Source organism: Cherax quadricarinatus, chromosome 43 (genome assembly GCF_038502225.1).
Source record: "Cherax quadricarinatus isolate ZL_2023a chromosome 43, ASM3850222v1, whole genome shotgun sequence".
NCBI lineage: Eukaryota > Metazoa > Arthropoda > Malacostraca > Decapoda > Parastacidae > Cherax > Cherax quadricarinatus.
The window spans coordinates 5,246,757-5,266,654 of NC_091334.1; the positions used below are offsets into that span (position 1 = coordinate 5,246,757).

General features: G+C 42.6%; 1 protein-coding gene across 1 annotated transcript in view; it reads right to left on the reverse strand.

Annotated features, from left to right (window-relative positions):
* Positions 1-19,155, reverse strand: part of LOC138853899 (KH domain-containing, RNA-binding, signal transduction-associated protein 2-like) — a 52,923-nt gene extending 33,768 nt beyond the window's left edge. The window contains exons 1-2 of the mRNA XM_070093487.1: positions 18,991-19,155; positions 3,628-3,744 (exon numbers count right to left, since the gene is read on the reverse strand). Coding sequence (XP_069949588.1) covers positions 3,628-3,744; positions 18,991-19,065 — 192 coding nt within the window. The 5' untranslated portion in view covers positions 19,066-19,155. The remainder of the gene's footprint in view (positions 1-3,627; positions 3,745-18,990) is intronic.
* Between the last annotated feature and the right edge of the window lie 743 nt (positions 19,156-19,898).

The following is a 19,898-nucleotide window of genomic DNA, read 5'->3' on the forward strand; positions in this document are numbered from 1 at the left end:
CCGTATTACAGAATGGATATAAATGCTCTGGAAAACGTACAGAGGAGGATGACAAAGATGATCCCATGTATCAGAAATCTTCCCTATGAGGATAGACTGAGGGCCCTGAATCTGCACTCTCTGGAAAGGCGTAGAATTAGGGGAGGAAATGATCGAGGTGTATAAATGGAAAACAGGAATAAATAAAGGGAAAGTAAATAGCGTGCTGAAATTATCCAGCCAAGACAGGACTCGCAGCAATGGTTTAAGTTGGAAAATTGAGATTCAGGAAGGATATAGAAAAGCGCTGGTTTGGCAATAGAGTTGTGGATGAGTGGAACAAACTAAATAACTAAACGTCGTGTAGCTTTAAAAATAAGTTAGATAAATACATGAGTGGATGCGGGTGGGTGTGAGTCGGACTTGACTAGCTTGTGTTAATTGGTCTGATTCCGTGCTCCTTCCTTAAGTGGATGTGACCTGACTTGACTAGATTGGGTCATTGGCTTAAACCGGTGGGAGACTTGGACCTGCCTCGCATGGCAGAGTAGGCTTGCTACAGTGCTCCTTCTTTCTTATGTTCTTATAAGAGTAACCAAGAAGGAATATTTCTATACGCTATAGGGAGGTTAGCATGGGCCACATACTGTGACCACAAGTGCAGGTTTTGACAGACGAGTCCCCAACCACTCCGGAACATTGTTCCAGATTATGGAGCAAAACTCTTCTCCAGGCTGAGGGACTGACCACCTCAAAACTACGTCTCGAGGGTGATGGACTGTTTACATCATCTTGACATCACTACTGCTTCTGCTGACTCCCTGTATTTGACTGAAGAAACCTACTGTGTAGGCGAAAAGTTTCACTTATCTGCTTATAACTGAAAGGAAGATCCTGGCCTCCATATAGTTACAAAGGCGAGGTAATGTTGGTCAAGATTTCCTAAGAATAGTCTCCCCATTAATCCCCGCCTGGCATGGGTGATGGGTGACGGCTGATGGGATTTGGTAACCCATTATAATTCTTGTGGTGTGACTCAAATAAAATATTTTTCGTTTTCCAGTGTAAATATGGCGATACTACCACTGTAGTGGTACCTATTTTGCCTCAAAGTATACTACTACTGTAGTGGTACCTACCTTGTCTCAGAGTATACTATCACTGTAGTGGTACCTATTTTGTCTCAGAGTATACTATCACTGTAGTGGTACCTATTTTGTCTCAGAGTATACTACCACTGTAGTGGTACCCACCTTGTCTCAGCATATACTACCACTATACTGGTACCTACCTTGTCTCAGAGTATACTCCCACTGTACTGGTACCTACCTTATCCTAGAGCATACTACCACTGTACTGGTACCTACCCTGTCTCAGAGCATACTACCACTGTACTGGTACCTACCTTGTCCTAGAGAATACTACCACTGTATTGGTACCTACCCTGTCTCAGAGCATACTACCACTGTACTGGTACCTACCTTGTCTCAGAGCATACTACCACTGTACTGGTACCTACCTAGTCTCAGAGCATGCATCTACTGTACTGGTACCTACCTTGTCCCAGAGCATACTACCACTGTACTGGTACCTACCTAGTCTCAGAGCATGCATCTACTGTACTGGTACCTACCTTGTCCCAGAGCATACTACCACTGTACTGGTACCTACCTAGTCTCAGAGCATGCATCTACTGTACTGGTACCTACCTTGTCCCAGAGCATACTACCACTGTACTGGTACCTACCTTGTCCCAGAGCATACTACCACTGTACTTGTACCTACCTTGTCCCAGAGCATACTACCACTGTACTGGTACCTACCCTGTCTCAGAGTATACTCCCACTGTGCTGGTACCTACCTTGTCCCAGAGCATACTACCACTATACTGGTACCTACCTTGTCCCAGAGCATACTACCACTATACTGGTACCTACCTTGTCCCAGAGCATACTACCACTATACTGGTACCTACCTTGTCCCAGAGCATACTACCACTGTACTGGTACCTACCTTGTCCCAGCGCATACTACCACTGTACTGGTACCTACCTTGTCCCAGAGCATACTACCACTGTACTGGTACCTACCTTGTCCCAGAGCATACTACCACTATACTGGTACCTATCTTGTCCCAGAGCATACTACCACTATACTGGTACCTACCTTGTCCCAGAGCATACTACCACTATACTGGTACCTACCTTGTCCCAGAGCATACTACCACTATACTGGTACCTACCTTGTCCCAGAGCATACTACCACTGTACTGGTACCTACCCTGTCTCAGAGCATACTACCACTGTACTGGTACCTACCTTGTCTCAGAGCATACTACCACTGTACTGGTACCTACCTTGTCTCAGAGCATACTACCACTGTACTGGTACCTACCTTGTCCCAGAGCATACTACCACTGTACTGGTACCTACCTTGTCTCAGAGCATACTACCACGAGCATACTACCACTGTACTGGTACCTACCTTGTCTCAGAGCATACTACCACTGTACTGGTACCTACCTTGTCTCAGAGCATACTACCACTGTACTGGTACCTACCTTGTCTCAGAGCATACTACCACTATACTGGTACCTACCTTGTCCCAGAGCATACTACCACTGTACTGGTACCTACCTTGTCCCAGAGCATACTACCACTGTACTGGTGCATACCTTGTCCCAGAGCATACTACCACTATACTGGTACCTACCTTGTCCCAGAGCATACTACCACTATACTGGTACCTACCTTGTCCCAGAGCATACTACCACTGTACTGGTACCTACTTTGTCTCAGAGCATACATCTACTGTACTGGTACCTACCTTGTCCCAGAGCATACTACCACTGTACTGGTACCTACTTTGTCTCAGAGCATACATCTACTGTACTGGTACCTACCTTGTCCCAGAGCATACTACCACTATACTGGTACCTACCTTGTCCCAGAGCATACTACCACTATACTGGTACCTACCTTGTCCCAGAGCATACTACCACTGTACTGGTACCTACCTTGTCCCAGAGCATACTACCACTATACTGGTACCTACCTTGTCCCAGAGCATACTACCACTATACTGGTACCTACCTTGTCCCAGAGCATACTACCACTATACTGGTACCTACCTTGTCTCAGAGCCAGTGGCAGACCTACAGTTTTGTGGCCCTGAAGCTTGAACTGTCATGGGGTCACTGTGACCACCAGCAACAGCTGCTCGACATGATTAATTAATAAGCTTTTAATTTTGAATTTAATCTATTATTTTATACAGAATTATTATTATTATTTTTCGAAAACCTTCTCATATAGTAGACCAAATGGGACTAAAGTGGTTTCTGGGGCCCCTCAGGGATTAGGGGCCTCTCAATCTTAAGCTTAATTAGGTACATCATACTGGTACCTACCTTCTGTTTGTTTCTCATGGATCCTCTCCCTAGGGGCCCTCAAGCTTAAGCTTCATTAGGTACAGCATACTGGTACCTACCTTCTGTTTGCCTCTCATGGATCTTCTCCCTAGGGGCCCTCAAGCTTAAGCTTCATTATATACAGCATACTGGTACCTACCTTCTGTTTGCCTCTCATGGATCTTCTCCCTAGGGGCCCTCAAGCTTAAGCTTCATTAGGTACAGCATACTGGTACCTACCTTCTGTTTGTCTCTCATGGATCCTCTCCCTAGTATTGCCATTTTCGTCATGGTTTCCTCTTGTAATCTCTTCAGAGAGTTTCCCTTGGGTCCCAGCAGCTTGCCCACGAAGTTGAACTGAGGGAGAGCAACGGGCAAGGTAAAGAAACCATACCACGGGTGGAGTTAGAACCCGCGATCAGAGAGTCTTATAACTCCAGACCGACGCGTTAGCCACTGGGCCAGCTAGCTTCAATAAGATTCATGTTAACGGCTTTGAGGGGACTTGAGCTAGAGTTCGTCACTGCCATGCTAGAGGGAGATTCGTCTGTAAAAACTTGCATTTGTGGTCACAGTGGTGCCTATGCTAACCTTCCTATGGTGTAGAAATATGCCTAGTTGGACGAATCTTATTGTGGCTAGCTGGTCCAGTGGCTAACGCGTCGGTCTGGAGTTTTGAGACTCTCTGGTCGCGGGTTCTAACCCCACCCGTGGTATGCTTTGTTTGCAATAGTGTCATTACGATTTCGTGAGTAATGGGCAAGGTGTTAGGTCATGTGATGCATGCCCTATACGCCTTGGCAGGGGGAGAGGGTGAGGGGCAACAGGGCTGCTCCTGGAGGAGAGGATTGTAGGTGGGAAGTGGAACTTTATCTGGTGTGTTGGTTTGCTAGCAGTGACAGCCTGGTTGATCAGGCAGTCCGGTCTGGCCGCCTTACACCTTGAGAGACGTCACATTGGTGAGAGAGAAAGAGAGATAACAGATATATGAACAAAGAGAGAGAGAGAGAGAGATAACAGACAGACATATAAACAGAGAGAGAGAGAGAGAGAGAGAGAGAGAGAGAGAGAGAGAGAAAGAGAGATAACAGATATATGAACAAAGAGAGAGAGAGAGATAACAGACAGACATATAAACAAAGAGAGAGAGAGAGAGAGAGAGAGAGAGAGAGAGAGAGATAACAGATATATGAACAAAGAGAGAGAGAGAGAGAGAGAGAGAGAGAGAGAGAGAGAGAGAGAGAGAGAGAGAAATAGAGAAATAGAGAAAGAGAGAGAGATAACAGAGACATAAACAAAGAGAGAGAGACAGACTTACAAAGAGAGAGAGAGAGAGAGAGAGAGAGAGTGGTGATAGTGGGAAAGTAATCAGTGAACGTAATTATTTAATTACCAAATTTTATATTAATACAGGATAATTTTTACAATGCAAATATTGTCTCCAAATTTTACGTCGGTTTTTGAGCACAATCCAGCAACCCCAAAAAAAAAAAAAAAACTCAAAATTTATATATATAACAAATTTTCCTGGCCAAAATTACATTAAATATATTTTCTCTTTATATTTTGTCACATTTCTTCTAAATCGGGTTAAAAATAATTAAAAAAATGTACAATGAATGAAGTGAAGGAAAATATAATTATAACACGGACATAGAGAGGAGCTGACAGGACTGACAGGAAGGAGGTTACGTTACGTTACGTTACGTTACGTTACGTTACGTTACGTTACGTTACGTTACGTTACGTTAGGTAAGGTTAGGTTAGGTAAGGTTAGCTTAGGTTATGTTAGGTTAGATTAGGTTAGGTTAGGTTAAGTTAGGTTAGGTTAGGTTAGGTTAGGTTACGTTACGTTAGGTTACGTTAGGTAAGGTTAGCTTAGGTTATGTTAGGTTAGATTAGGTTAGGTTAGGTTAAGTTAGGTTAGGTTAGGTTAGGTTAGGTTACGTTAGGTTACGTTACGTTAGGTTAGGTTAGGTAAGGTTAGCTTAGGTTAGGTTAGGTTACGTTACGTTACGTTAGGTTACGTTACGTTAGGTAAGGTTAGCTTAGGTTAGGTTAGGTTACGTTACGTTAGGTTAGGTTAGGTAAGGTTAGCTTAGGTTATGTTAGGTTAGATTAGGTTAGGTTAGGTTAAGTTAGGTTAGGTTAGGTTAGGTTAGGTTAGGTTACGTTACGTTAGGTTAGGTTAGGTAAGGTTAGCTTAGGTTATGTTAGGTTAGATTAGGTTAGGTTAGGTTAAGTTAGGTTACGTTAGGTAAGGTTAGCTTAGGTTAGGTTAGGTTAGGTTACGTTAGGTTAGGTTAGGTAAGGTTAGCTTAGGTTATGTTAGGTTAGATTGGGTTAGGTTAGGTTAAGTTAGGTTAGGTTCGTCAGGAAACAGGGCAAATGTCTCCTGACGCGGGTCTTAGTTAGATGATGAGCTGCCGTTGGAGCGTTTGGTCGTTTGACCGAGGCCTTCCACTGGCTTACCGGTCCACCCCTTTAAAAATTATGGTACAGTAAGGAGAGGAGGGAATATATATTGAGCAGTAGACAAGGACGGGACGAGAGAGGTAGTAGGAAAGGAAGTAGAGAGGAAGTGGTGGTGGTGGTAGTAGTAGTGGAGTCAGTGAAAGACCAAGTGGAGCACTGCAGGGGATCCAGGGGCCCATAAAGACTAAGAGGAGCACTGCAGGGGATCCAGGGGCCCATAAAGACTAAGAGGAGCACTGCAGGGGATCCAGGGGCCCATAAAGACTAAGAGGAGCACTGCAGGGGATCTAGGGGCCCATAAAGACTAAGAGGAGCACAGCAGTGGAGCTAGGGGCCCACGAAGGGTAGGAACTAAAACCCAGAGGAGGGAGGGGAAAATAAATTATACAGGTCCAAATACCCAAGGCAGAAAAAAGAAAAAAAAAAGAAAGAGGAAAGGGAGAGAGGTAGAAGGAGAAAAAAACCAGGTTAAGTCACGGGTGTTCTAAAGTTTGGAGTATTTTACAATGGAGTGGGAAAGGAAGGCATCTACAGAGACAAAGCCACGACTAAGATTCATACAAGGAAAGTTGTGTATGAGGGAGGATTCAACCAGACGGCGACTGTGAAAGTTAGAAGTTGAGTAGACAGTTTTAGCAGGAGACCAGTTGTGAGGGAAAAGTTCAATAGATAAGAGAAGCGAGGGAATGTATAGTAACAATAGTTTCATTGCCGGCTACTTGTTAAGGTAGGGTCAGTCCAGCTCCCGCTATTCCCCTCCCCCTTTTTTCCCCCTCCCCGAAAGTGATAGTTTGATTGCCGGCTGCTTGTTAAAGTAGGGTCAGTCTAGCTCCGGCTATCCCTACCCCTCCCTCTCCCCCCACCCCCGAAAGGTGACGTGTGGGGCTCCGGTCAAACAGTAAATCACTCGACTCACAGCTCCCAACACTACTGTAAGTACACGCCTGATCATATTTTAGTGGACTTATTGGTTGAAAGCTTCACTTTTGACCAATAATTAACTTGGTCCTTTCAGTCTTTATCTGTTAAATGTTTTAATAATCACCACATCTTTTAGGTATTGTACTTATCATGGAGAGTGATTTCTTAAGCAGTGGGTAATCTGTCTCTTTACAGCTTGGAATGACAGAGAGGGTCACCTGCCAACTAACAAGAAGAACAGAAGGAGACGGACTAACGTCCTGAGACGTCCCATGTTTAATCTACTTACCTGTTATGTAAGCCAACACAGGACCTAGCCCCTCATCATAGCAGTGGTAACGAACCTGTTTTCCTGTCATCTGAAATAATTATTCACGGCTACACTCTGTGAAAAACGAGCCGGTGGTGGTCACCAACACCTGCTACCCCCCCACTACATCAGCAACGGCTACGATTTCAACAACACTCAGTGTCACCAACACCTGACACCCCATTACCACGATATACCTATATTAGCGTTGAGTTCAAATGTAATTTTTTTTCATTTCATTTTTCATTTTTCTTTCAATTTGGATACCCATTCATGTTTTATTGTTTTACATTTTCCGTTTCTAAATAATAAAGTGTTTATCATTGTCTGTTATTATTTCTTTTTCTATTCATTAATTTTCCTGAGGAGGAGCCAGCCTTGGTAATACTGACTGAAGTTGTTACAGGGCTGAGTAAGCCTTCACAAGTGGCGACCTTGCCAGGATCAACTCTACTGAATCAAGATTCAATTCCATCTCGAATCTACCATTGGAACTTCAACGCCGCATACCACAGACGGTTACCACCAGCCATGAGTAATCATTCTCTATGGTAGGACTACGGTACAGGTATTTAAAAGATTTGGTGATTGTTATAGTCTCAATTTATTATAAGTCAAGTCAGGCAGGATATAATATTTAATTTTGCCACTTTTTTTTCCGAGCTTGAAACACTTTGGAGGATTAGACTCTAGGGACCCGAGATTTTCCAGTGACAATTTGTTTCATTGAGCTCTTTATTTTATCAAGGGAACTGTCGTAGGACACTCTTGATTTGTTGGTGAGAAGATTGGATGGTCAAGGGACCCCATTCTACTTACTGTTTGCTTGGAACTGGCATAGAACCCTTTGTTTTAATTAATACATATTGTTTAATTGAAGTAGGGATCGAGCCCTCTGGTTTATTTACAGTTTGAGTGGAGCAGAAATTGAACCCTCCATTTTCTTTGATACCTGTTTCATTTTTCCCCTGGTAGTTTAAGTTATTCTTGCAAGTATGGAGGAATACCAGTTTTGGATGAATGCTGGAAGTAAGTTAGGAATAACAGGGAAAAATTTAGAATCTTTCATTAGTGCTAAGATCCAGGAAAGACTTGAAAGAGAGAGAATTGAGAGAGAAGAGAGACAGTTAGAAAGGGAAAGAGAAGAGAATAAGGAGAGAGAAAGAATAGAGGGAGAGAATCAAGAAAGACAGAAAGAGAAAGAGAGGATAAAAAGGAGATAGATTGAATTGAAAGAGAAAACCAAGATAGACAGTTAGAAAGGGAGAGAGAAGACAAAAAGGAGCATGATAAACTTGATCATGAGGAGAGAGCTAGAGTACGTGAGGAACAAGCTAAAGTACGTGAGGAACAAGTTAAATTAAGAGAACTTGAGGAAAGAGCAAAGGATAGAGAAGTTGAGGAAAAAGCTAGAGAACATGAGGAAAAAGCTAGAGAACTTGAGTTAATAGAGAGAGAAAAGGATCGCGAGCTCGAAAAAGCTCGCCTTGAATTAGAGAATAAAAAGTTAACTCTTACACAACAACAATTAGAGGAAGGAGTAATTGAACATCATGCAGCTAGTGCACATATTCCAACACTTAATTTACCTCCCTTCACAGAGGGGGAAGACATAACTTCATACATTATCAGGTTTGGAAATACCGCTAGCCTCTGTGAATGGCCTGCTGACACCTGGGCTACCAGGTTAGGAATGTTATATTCTGGTACAGCTTTGAATATCTATGCAACTTTGTCGCAGGATATATGTAATTATAACCTACTGAAGAAGGCAATCCTTAAAGCATATCAAAAAACCACTAATTCTTACAGGAAAGATTTCAGGTATGCCACCTTACAGCCTGGCCAGAACTTTCAGCAGTTACAGGTAACACTCTTTCGTTTGTTCGACTTTTGGTTAGAGAGTTCAGGAATTGATCACAGTTATGAATCTCTTAGAGACTTCATGGTTGCTGACCAGTTCCTGACAGCTCTTCCCCACCAGATAAGAACATTCATTAGAGAACATAACCTGATTAAAGCTGAGGAAGTTGCTGAGGCCGCTGACTTGTATGCTGAGGCTCACAATTCCTATAAAGACCTAAAGGGATCGAACCCTAAGGGCAAGGGTTTATCAGACCTTAAGAAATCAAAGCCTCTAGTGGAAAGTAAAGTGACTTCTTTTATTCCTGTTTGTCATTTGTGTGGTGTTAAGGGACATAAACGTCCAGATTGTCCTTCTAAGAAGGTCCAAAAAGTTGGAAGATGTTTTAAAGACTGAAATGACCAAGCACCCTTCTGTTCAGGAACAGTTAATGGACTTAATGTATCTACCATTTTACGAGACACTGGATGCACATGCATAGTCATTTCTGATAAGCTGTTCCCTAACCCTAAAGAAACTTATTCCTCTGCTATACTTTCAGACTACTTGGGCCGTACGGACACTTTTTCTACCATCCGTTGTTACATTAGGTCTAAATGGTTCACAGGTTGGCCTGAAGCCGTACTAGCTCCCATCACTTCTTGCTCCGTACTAATAGGTAATGTAAAAGGTGCCATTCTTCCTTCTGAGGTTGACCTTTCATCACCAAAGATGGACATAAGTGCTTCAGATCCTCTTCCTGTAGAGTCAGAGAAGCTCCTCGAAAGTTCAGATGAGACAATGTCTCGTGAGATTCATGTGGGATTAAAAACCAGTGATGCTACTCTCGAAAGCGAGGTAGTCGGATCACCGGTTCACTTGTTAGATGAAAGTGAATATATCGCCTCCGATACCATAAATGTCTTGACTAGGGCTCAGACCAAAGCCCAGGCTTCTCCTACTGTCCATCCTTTGATTTTCCCTGACTTTAAGCCTTTAGATATATCGAAGGACTCCTTTGTCAATTTACAACGTAATTGTCCTTCTCTTCAGAATTACCATAATGCCGCTAAACAAAATCAAGTTATCCAAAGGAAAAACTTTTCATATAAATTTGAATATATAAAAGGTATCTTGTGCAAGTCAGTATTCATATTAAATTCAGATGAGATAGACTATTCCATCTTAGTTGTTCCAAGTCAATGTAGAGAGACTGTTCTTAAAATGACTCATGAGCTGCCAGTGGCCGGACATTTCTCGCATCGTAAAACCTTAAATAAAATTAGGGAAACCTATTTTTGGCCAAAAATGTCCTCAGATGTCACTACCTATTGTAGATCGTGTAAAGTTTGCCAACTGTCATCCTCCCGATGTACCAGTCGAGTACCTATGGTTAAAATGCCTATCTTTACGGTACCGTTTGAAAGAGTAGCTATTGACATCGTTGGTCCTTTATCTCCACTTTCATCTGGGGGACATTGATAAATATTAACATTAGTTGATTATGCTTCGAGTTTCCCTGAAGCCGTACCCTTAAAGACCATAACTACTACAGAGGTGGCTGAAGCCCTTTTGTCCATATTCTCCAGAGTGGGCATCCCTAGAGAAATTTTGTCTGACCGTGGGACACAATTCACATCTGACTTAATGCAACATCTATACCAACTTCTGGGAGTGAAGCCTCTCTTCACCACACCCTATCATCCCAGCTGTAATGGGAGGATTGAGCGCCAGCATTCGATTCTCAAGTCCATTTTAAGGAAACTTTGCTCCCTTAAACCTAAGGAGTGGCATCGTTACCTACCCTGTGCTTTGTTTGCCATGAGGGAAGTTCCCAGTGACTCTTTGGGGTTTTCACCTTTTGAACTTCTCTATGGTAGACAGACCAGAGGTCCATTGTCCATCCTTCATGACTTATGGACTAATGAGTAGGTAAATGCTGAGGTTCAGTCTTCTTACTAGTTTCTCCTTGACCTTAGATCCAAACTTGAGGAGACCTCTGACATAGTTTCGAAAAGCCTAAGCTTGTCAATGGACCAGTACAAAACCTATTTTGATTCCAAAAGTCAGAGGAGAAGTTTTAAAGTAGGGGATGAAGTTCTGGTACTTTTGCTTATCAAGTCAAATAAATTATTAGTAGCATGGAAAGGTCCATATAAAGTATTAAAAATTTGTGGGAAAGTTGACTACCTCATAGAAGTCAAGGGGAAACCTAAGCTTTATCATATCAACATCCTTAAAAAATATTACCGAAGAAATTCGGTTAACTGCCTTAATAACTTTGACTTAGTTTTTCCACACGAACTTGATAAGACAACTGAAGAATGTAAGGTGTGTGTAATTGACACCTCTAACTTAGACTATGATGAAGAACTACATGACTTGGTGACTCTTGACCACTCGGACGCTACCAACATTAATATTAATGAATCTTTGGATGACCATAAGAGACATGAACTACTTCAATGTGTAACTTTTCAGACGTCTTTACTGATATTCCAGGTGTTACCTCCACGGTAGTCCATAAGATTGACTTAGTGACGGACAATCCGATCAAACGGAAATTATACCCAGTTCCAGTTCACCTTAGGGATGCATTTGACCGAGAGGTAGACAAATTATTAAAACTAAAGATCATTGAACCTTCAGTATCTGCATATTGCTCACCAGTAGTCATGGTTAAGAAGGAGGATAATTCATATAGTCTTGCTATTGACTTCAGAGGCTTTAATGCTATAACTCGGTGGGATGCTGAGCCTATGCCCTTAATAGATAGCGATTTACACAAGTTTTATGACGCTTCCTTCATTTCAGAGATTGATATTGCACAGGCATATCATCAAGTAATGTTAGATCCTTCTTCTAAGCAGTACACCGCTTTTCCTACCCACCAAGGACTGATGCAGTATAGAACTATGCCCTTCGGTTTGGTAACTGCCTGTGCTACCTATGTGAGACTGATGAGAAAGGTCTTTGGCAATATGCCAAATGTTTCAGTATATTTTGATAACATTTACGTAATGACATCCACGTGGAGCGAACATATCCAAACATTAACATCAGTTTTCCGTAGGTTACGCTCTCATGGCCTCACTGCCAAGCCGAAGAAATGCTTCCTTGGGTATAACAAGATTAGATATCTTGGACTGATACTTTCTAATAACTCTCTGCAGCCTCTCCCCAGTAAGATCAAAGCTTTATTAGAATTTAAATTCCCCAATACCAAGAAGCTCATGTGTAGCTTTCTTGGTTCTGTAAATATTTATGCACGGTTTATCCCGAACCTTACTGATCTTACAGGCATCTTATCTGACTTCCTTAAAAAGTCTGTGAAGGAAACTCTTGAACTTTCCGACGTAGCACAGGAAAAGTTTAATGAGATTAAAAGTATCTTTTCGAAAGACCCTATACTTAAGATTCCAGATATTAATAAAACATTTTGTTTAAGAACTGATGCCTCCAATACTGGCTTAGGTGCGGTGCTACTACAATACCATGATGGTACTCCCTTCCCTGTATGCTTCCTAAGCCAGAAACTCCTTCCCGCAGAAACGAGATACTCCACCATAGAAAAGGAATGTTTGGCCCTTGTGTGGGGTATCTCCAAGCTTAAATTTTATTTGCTGGGAAAAGAATTCATTTTAGAAACGGACCACAAACCTTTGCTATACCTAGAAACTTTTAAGGGAACCAACATTCGCCTCTTGAGGTGGACATTGGCACTCCAGGCTTTTAAGTTCCATATTGTGTATATCAATGGTTCATCCAATTATTTCTCTGACCGGTTAAGTCATGACAGTAGAAGATTTGTTGCCTTACGCGGCTTCCACATGTTAGAACTTTTTCCTCACCTATTTTTCTTATACTCCTTAACTATAAGTCTTTGTATGGGGGAGTGTGAGGGAAAAGTTCAATAGATAGGAGTAGCGAGGGAGTGTATAGTAACAATAGTTTCATTGCCGGCTACTTGTTAAGGTAGGGTAAGTCCAGCTTCCGCTATTCCCCCCCCCCCTTTTTTCCCCCTCCCCGAAAGTGATAGTTTGATTGCCGGCTGCTTGTTAAGGTAGGGTCAGTTTAGCTCCCGCTATCCCTTCCCCTCCCTCTTCCCCCCGAAAGGTGACGTGTGGGGCTCCGGTCAAACAGTAAATCACTCGACTCACAGCTCCCAACACTACTGTAAGTACATGCCTGATCATATTTTAGTGGACTTATTGGTTGAAAGCTTCACTTTTGACCAATAATTAACTTGGTTCTTTCAGTCTTTATCTGTTAAATGTTTTAATAATCACCACATCTTCTAGGTATTGTACTTATCATGGAGAGTGATTTCTTAAGCAGTGGGTAATCTGTCTCTTTACAGCTTGGAATGACAGAGAGGGTCACCTGCCAACCAACGAGAAGAATAGAAGGAGACAGACTAACGTCCTGAGACGTCCCATGTTTAATCTACTTACCTGTTATGTAAGCCAACACAGGACCTAACCCCTCATCATAGCAGTGGTAACGAACCTGTTTTCCTGTCATCTGAAATAATTATTCACGGCTACACTCTGTGAAGAACGAGCCGGTGGTGGTCACCAACACCTGACACCCCATTACCACGATATACCTATATTAGCGTTGAGTTCAAATGTAATTTTTTTCGTTTCATTTTTCATTTTTCTTTCAATTAGGATACCCAATCATGTTTTATTGTTTTACATTTTCCGTTTCTAAATAATAAAGTGTTTATCATTGTCTGTTATTATTTCTTTTTCTATTCATTAATTTTCCTGAGGAGAAGCCAGCTTTGGTAATACTGACTGAAGTTGTTACAGGGCTGAGTAAGCCTTCACACCAGTCAATAGGATGACCGTGATCTCTGACGTGACAGAAAAAAGCATTGTTGGTGTCGGCAAGCCCAACACTACTTTTGTGCTCCCTAAGCCTGTCGGAAAGAGAACGGCCAGTTACTGAAGAGGACAAGAGGAACATGAAATAGAGTAGATATCAGGATAATCTATAGAGGGAGGAGTGGCGTGAACTAGATTGGTACGAAGAGTGTTAGTCTGGCGGAAAGTAAGTTTGATGTCTAAAGAACGGAGAGAGTTGTTGAGATTAGAAAGACTGGAAATGTAGGGAAGGCAGAGGACAGGAGAGTTCTCGGGAGTAGAGAGTTTGGAAGAAAAGAAATTACGTTTAGCACGTGAGAAGGCAATCTTTGAAATGGGAAGGGTAGCCAAGACGAGAAAATGAATTACGAAGAGTCGAAATTTTTAATTCAAGGAACTGCGGATCACAAATGTGGAGAACACAGAGAAAGAGAGAGATAAGAACACTTTTCTTAACAACAGAAAGCCTAAGAAAAGTGGTGAATGTACATGCCACTGTACACAGACTTGCGGTACACGGAAAAAACAAAACGTGTATCTGAGCGGTGGACACGAACAACAAGGAAAGGAATTTCTCCCTACGAGCCCCGCGAGGGCGGGGAATGTGGCTAGGCCTGGGGACAGTTGGTCCCAAAGATGAGGAGGTGCTTGTCCCTCCTCCCATGGGAGACTTAAGTCTCTAGACACTCCCCAGATAGGGAGCCAAGGCCGGGTCACCACAACTTGGAAAAGACCCGGGCCGGGAGAGTACCGGCGAATAAAAAAAAAAAAAAAAAAAAGGAAAGGAAGCAAGGAATTAGATTCCCATTCAGCTTTACACCTAATGGAAGAAGCAAGATTGTTAATGGGATCGAGAAATGGTTTTAAGAGACCAGAGTCACGAGGACACAGAGCGAAGATGTCATCAACATAGCGCAGCCAGAGTGAAAGTCGCACAACAACAGTAGTAACAAGAACAGTCACAAAGTATTCGATGTTGAGAGTAGCAAGAACAGGTGATAGAGGAGATCCCAGAGCAACACCCAGAGCAACACCCAGAGCAACACCTAGAGCAACACCCAGAGCAACACCCAGAGCAACACCCAGAGCAACACCCAGAGCAACACCCAGAGCAACACCCAGAGCAACACCCAGAGCAACACCCAGAGCAACACCCAGAGCAACACCCAGAGCAACACCCAGAGCAACACCCAGAGCAACACCCAGAGCAACACCCAGAGCAACACCCAAGGTTTGAGAATATTGTGTGCGGATTATTTGTGTATTGTTCCAGCCACAGTATTGTGCCATCTTTGTGTATTGTTCCAGTCACAGTATTGTACCATCTTTGTGTATTGTTCCAGTCACAGTATTGTGCCATCTTTGTGTATTGTTCCAGTCACAGTATTGTGCCATCTTTGTGTATTGTTCCAGTCACAGTATTGTGCCATCTTTGTGTATTGTTCCAGTCACAGTATTGTGCCATCTTTGTGTATTGTTCCAGTCACAGTATTGTGCCTTCTTTGTGTATTGTTCCAGTCACAGTATTGTGCCTTCTTTGTGTATTGTTCCAGTCACAGTATTGTGCCATCTTTGTGTATTGTTCCAGTCACAGTATTGTGCCTTCTTTGTGTATTGTTCCAGTCACAGTATTGTGCCATCTTTGTGTATTGTTCCAGTCACAGTATTGTGCCTTCTTTGTGTATTGTTCCAGTCACAGTATTGTGCCTTCTTTGTGTATTGTTCCAGTCACAGTATTGTGCCATCTTTGTGTATTGTTCCAGTCACAGTATTGTGCCTTCTTTGTGTATTGTTCCAGTCACAGTATTGTGCCATCTTTGTGTATTGTTCCAGTCACAGTATTGTGCCTTCTTTGTGTATTGTTCCAGTCACAGTATTGTGCCATCTTTGTGTATTGTTCCCGTCACAGTATTGTGCCATCTTTGTGTATTGTTCCAGTCACAGTATTGTGCCTTCTTTGTGTATTGTTCCAGTCACAGTATTGTGCCATCTTTGTGTATTGTTCCAGTCACAGTATTGTGCCTTCTTTGTGTATTGTTCCAGTCACAGTATTGTGCCATCTTTGTGTATTGTTCCAGTCACAGTATTGTGCCATCTTTGTGTATTGTTCCAGTCACAGTATTGTGCCTTCTTTGTGTATTGTTCCAGTCACAGTATTGTGCCTTCTTTGTGTATTGTTCCAGTCACAGTATTGTGCCTTCTTTGTGTATTGTTCTAGTCACAGTATTGTGCCATCTTTGTGTATTGTTCCAGTCACAGTATTGTGCCATCTTTGTGTATTGTTCCAGTCACAGTATTGTGCCTTCTTTGTGTATTGTTCCAGTCACAGTATTGTGCCTTCTTTGTGTATTGTTCCAGTCACAGTATTGTGCCTTCTTTGTGTATTGTTCCAGTCACAGTATTGTGCCATCTTTGTGTATTGTTCCAGTCACAGTATTGTGCCATCTTTGTGTATTGTTCCAGTCACAGTATTGTGCCTTCTTTGTGTATTGTTCCAGTCACAGTATTGTGCCTTCTTTGTGTATTGTTCCAGTCACAGTATTGTGCCTTCTTTGTGTATTGTTCCAGTCACAGTATTGTGCCATCTTTGTGTATTGTTCCAGTCACAGTATTGTGCCTTCTTTGTGTATTGTTCCAGTCACAGTATTGTGCCATCTTTGTGTATTGTTCCAGTCACAGTATTGTGCCATCTTTGTGTATTGTTCCAGTCACAGTATTGTGCCTTCTTTGTGTATTGTTCCAGTCACAGTATTGTGCCTTCTTTGTGTATTGTTCCAGTCACAGTATTGTGCCTTCTTTGTGTATTGTTCCAGTCACAGTATTGTGCCATCTTTGTGTATTGTTCCAGTCACAGTATTGTGCCATCTTTGTGTATTGTTCCAGTCACAGTATTGTGCCTTCTTTGTGTATTGTTCCAGTCACAGTATTGTGCCTTCTTTGTGTATTGTTCCAGTCACAGTATTGTGCCTTCTTTGTGTATTGTTCCAGTCACAGTATTGTGCCTTTATTGTGTATTGTTCCAGCCACAGTATTGTGCCTTCTTTGTGTATTGTTCCAGTCACAGTATTGTGCCTTCTTTGTGTATTGTTCCAGTCACAGTATTGTGCCATCTTTGTGTATTGTTCCAGTCACAGTATTGTGCCTTCTTTGTGTATTGTTCCAGTCACAGTATTGTGCCATCTTTGTGTATTGTTCCAGTCACAGTATTGTGCCATCTTTGTGTATTGTTCCAGTCACAGTATTGTGCCTTCTTTGTGTATTGTTCCAGTCACAGTATTGTGCCATCTTTGTGTATTGTTCCAGTCACCATATTGTGATTTTTTTTGTTTATAATAATTCTAGTCAAAAAAAATATTTTTAAATGTTACAAAAAAAAAAATTATTTTTATGAAAAAAAAAAACATTGGAAAGAATAAATCGTTTATTATTTTTCTCTCAATAAATTCTCTTTATATTTGAAGATTTACAGAATGGTCGAAAAAATCCTAATTCTTAGAATTTTTTCTCTCCTCACAATTCTAATTTCAAAAATCATTTTTGGGAATTGAGTCTCTAATTTAATTTTTCAAATGATGGGAAAAATTCCAAGTCGAAGAAATGGAATACATTTTTTTTTTTGTCTCTGGGTAATATTAATTTGTTCCTTCTTTGATATTTTCTGTTTACATCTTCATCCAATTTTTGCATCCTTCCTTATTTCTAACGGTAATTCTGCTGGTTACTGTTGCTTGAGAACGGGGAGGCAGCAACGGTAATGCCTTAGTTACTGTTACTTGAGTACAGTGAGGCAGCAACGGTAATGCTGCTGGTTACTGTTGCTTGAGAACGGGGGGGAAGCAACGGTAATGCCGTTAGTTACTGTTACTTGTGTACAGTGAAGCTGCAACGGTAAGGCCACTAGTTACTGTTGCTTGAGAATGGGGAGGAAGCAACGGTAATGCCGTTAGTTACTGTTACTTGTGTACAGTGAAGCAGCAACGGTAATGCCGTTAGTTACTGTTACTTGTGTACAGTGAAGCAGCAACGGTAATGCCGTTAGTTACTGTTACTTGTGTACAGTGAAGCTGCAACGGTAAGGCCGCTAGTTACTGTTGCTCGAGAACGGGGAGGAAGCAACGGAAATGCCGTTAGTTACTGTTACTTGTGTACAGTGAAGCATCAACGGTAATATCGTTGGTTACTGTTGCTTGAGAACGGGGAGGAAGCAACGGTAATGGCGTTAGTTACTGTTACTTGTGTACAGTGAGGCATCAACGGTAATATCGTTGGTTACTGTTGCTTGAGAACGGGGAGGAAGCAACGGTAATGCCGTTAGTTACTCTTACTTGAGTACAGTGAGACAGAAACGGTAATGCCGTTAGTCACTGCTACTTGAGTACAGTGAAGCAGCAACGGTAATGCCATTGGTTACTGTTACTTGAGTACAGTGAGGCAGCAACGGTAATGCCGTTGGTTACTGTTACATGAGTACAGTGAAGCAACAACGGTAATGCTGTTAGTTACTGTTACTTGACGGTGAGGCAGCAACAGTAATGGCTTTAGTTACTGTTGCTGTAGAACGGTGAGGCAGCAACAGTAATGGCTTTAGTTACTGTTGCTGCAGAACGGTGAGGCAGCAACAGTAATGGCTTTAGTTACTGTTGCTGCAGAACGGTGAGGCAGCAACAGTAATGGCTTTAGTTACTGTTGCTGCAGAACGGTGAGGCAGCAACAGTAATGGCTTTAGTTACTGTTGCTGCAGAACGGTGAGGCAGCAACAGTAATGGCTTTAGTTACTGTTGCTGCAGAACGGTGAGGCAGCAACAGTAAGTCACGTGTCGTGTGACTGTTTCTTTGTCCCGCGACACACATCCAACAGCTGTGTTTTATGTCTGAGAATGTGGAGTTGTCGGGGGGAGGGGGAGGGGGAGGGGGAGAGGGAGGGGGAGGGGGGATGAGGGATGGGGTGGGGGGAGGGAGATCGGGAGTGGTGGAGGGAAGGAGTTGTGGTTGGAGGGGGTAATGGAGGTTTGTAGGTACGAAGGTAGGGAGGTAGGGAGGGAAGGATATATGTAGGTAGGGAGGAAGGGACATGAGTGAATTAGGAAGAGAGATAGATAGATGGATCGATAGAGAGAGAGAGAGAGAGAGAGAGAGAGAGAGAGTGTGAGGTACGGACACAAGTACCATCTGCTGGTCCTTACCTTAGGGTGGTCACGGACAGGCACCAAGACACGGACGGTGAGCTTGATGGCTTTGTCCTTAGTAACGTCAGCCATTTTTCTCTCTTCTGCTTTTCCTCCTCCTCCTCCTCCTCCTCCTCCTCTCACCCCGGTCTGCAGCCTCTCGATCTCTGGGGAAGAGAAAGTGGACTGGTTACTTACTGGGGAGGGAGAAAAAAACAGGATGAATGCTTTAAAAACTCAATAGTGCTTTGATTTAGGCAAGAGAAACAGTGTGTTGTTACTCTCTAAGACGGTAAATAAACCTACATTCACTTACATTGTCGATGTTTCGCCCACACAGTCACAGATTAACCTGAAAGGGGAGAGAGTGCACGCATAACAGAAGCCCTTAAATCGTTCGAAACTATCATAAATTGTGTTTGAAGACACCTCCTCCTGTGGGAGCCGTTCTCATTGGCAGTGAATTGTGTCCTATTCCAGTTCATCAGATGGTCGTGGGAACTTCGGTGGTTCACGCAAGAGTTCAACTTGTTCAGCCTTGCTGGCATGATGGTACCCAGAGACGACCCATTTCTGGATGTAACAGTTACTGCCAGAACCCGTGTGTGTGTGTGTGTGTGTGTGTGTGTGTGTGTGTTCCTCTGTTAAAATGGTCTTGAAGATGTTGCTGTGTGTTAACGTTCTTGAAGTTAAGTGGAAAAAATGACAGTCTTGAAAGTGTTTGGCAGCAGAGATGGTTGGTGGGTAAGAACACTGTGTCTGGCAGCAGAAATGGTTGGTGGGGTCTGTGAGAGTTGATGCGTGAGGTCCCTCGTGATGAAATGCCGTGGTTGGTATAGCGTCGTGCAGTTGTGTTCAAGGGTTGAGCACTGAGACCGTCAGTGGAGATGTGGAGAGCTCAGGAAATATATACGAGAACAGTGACT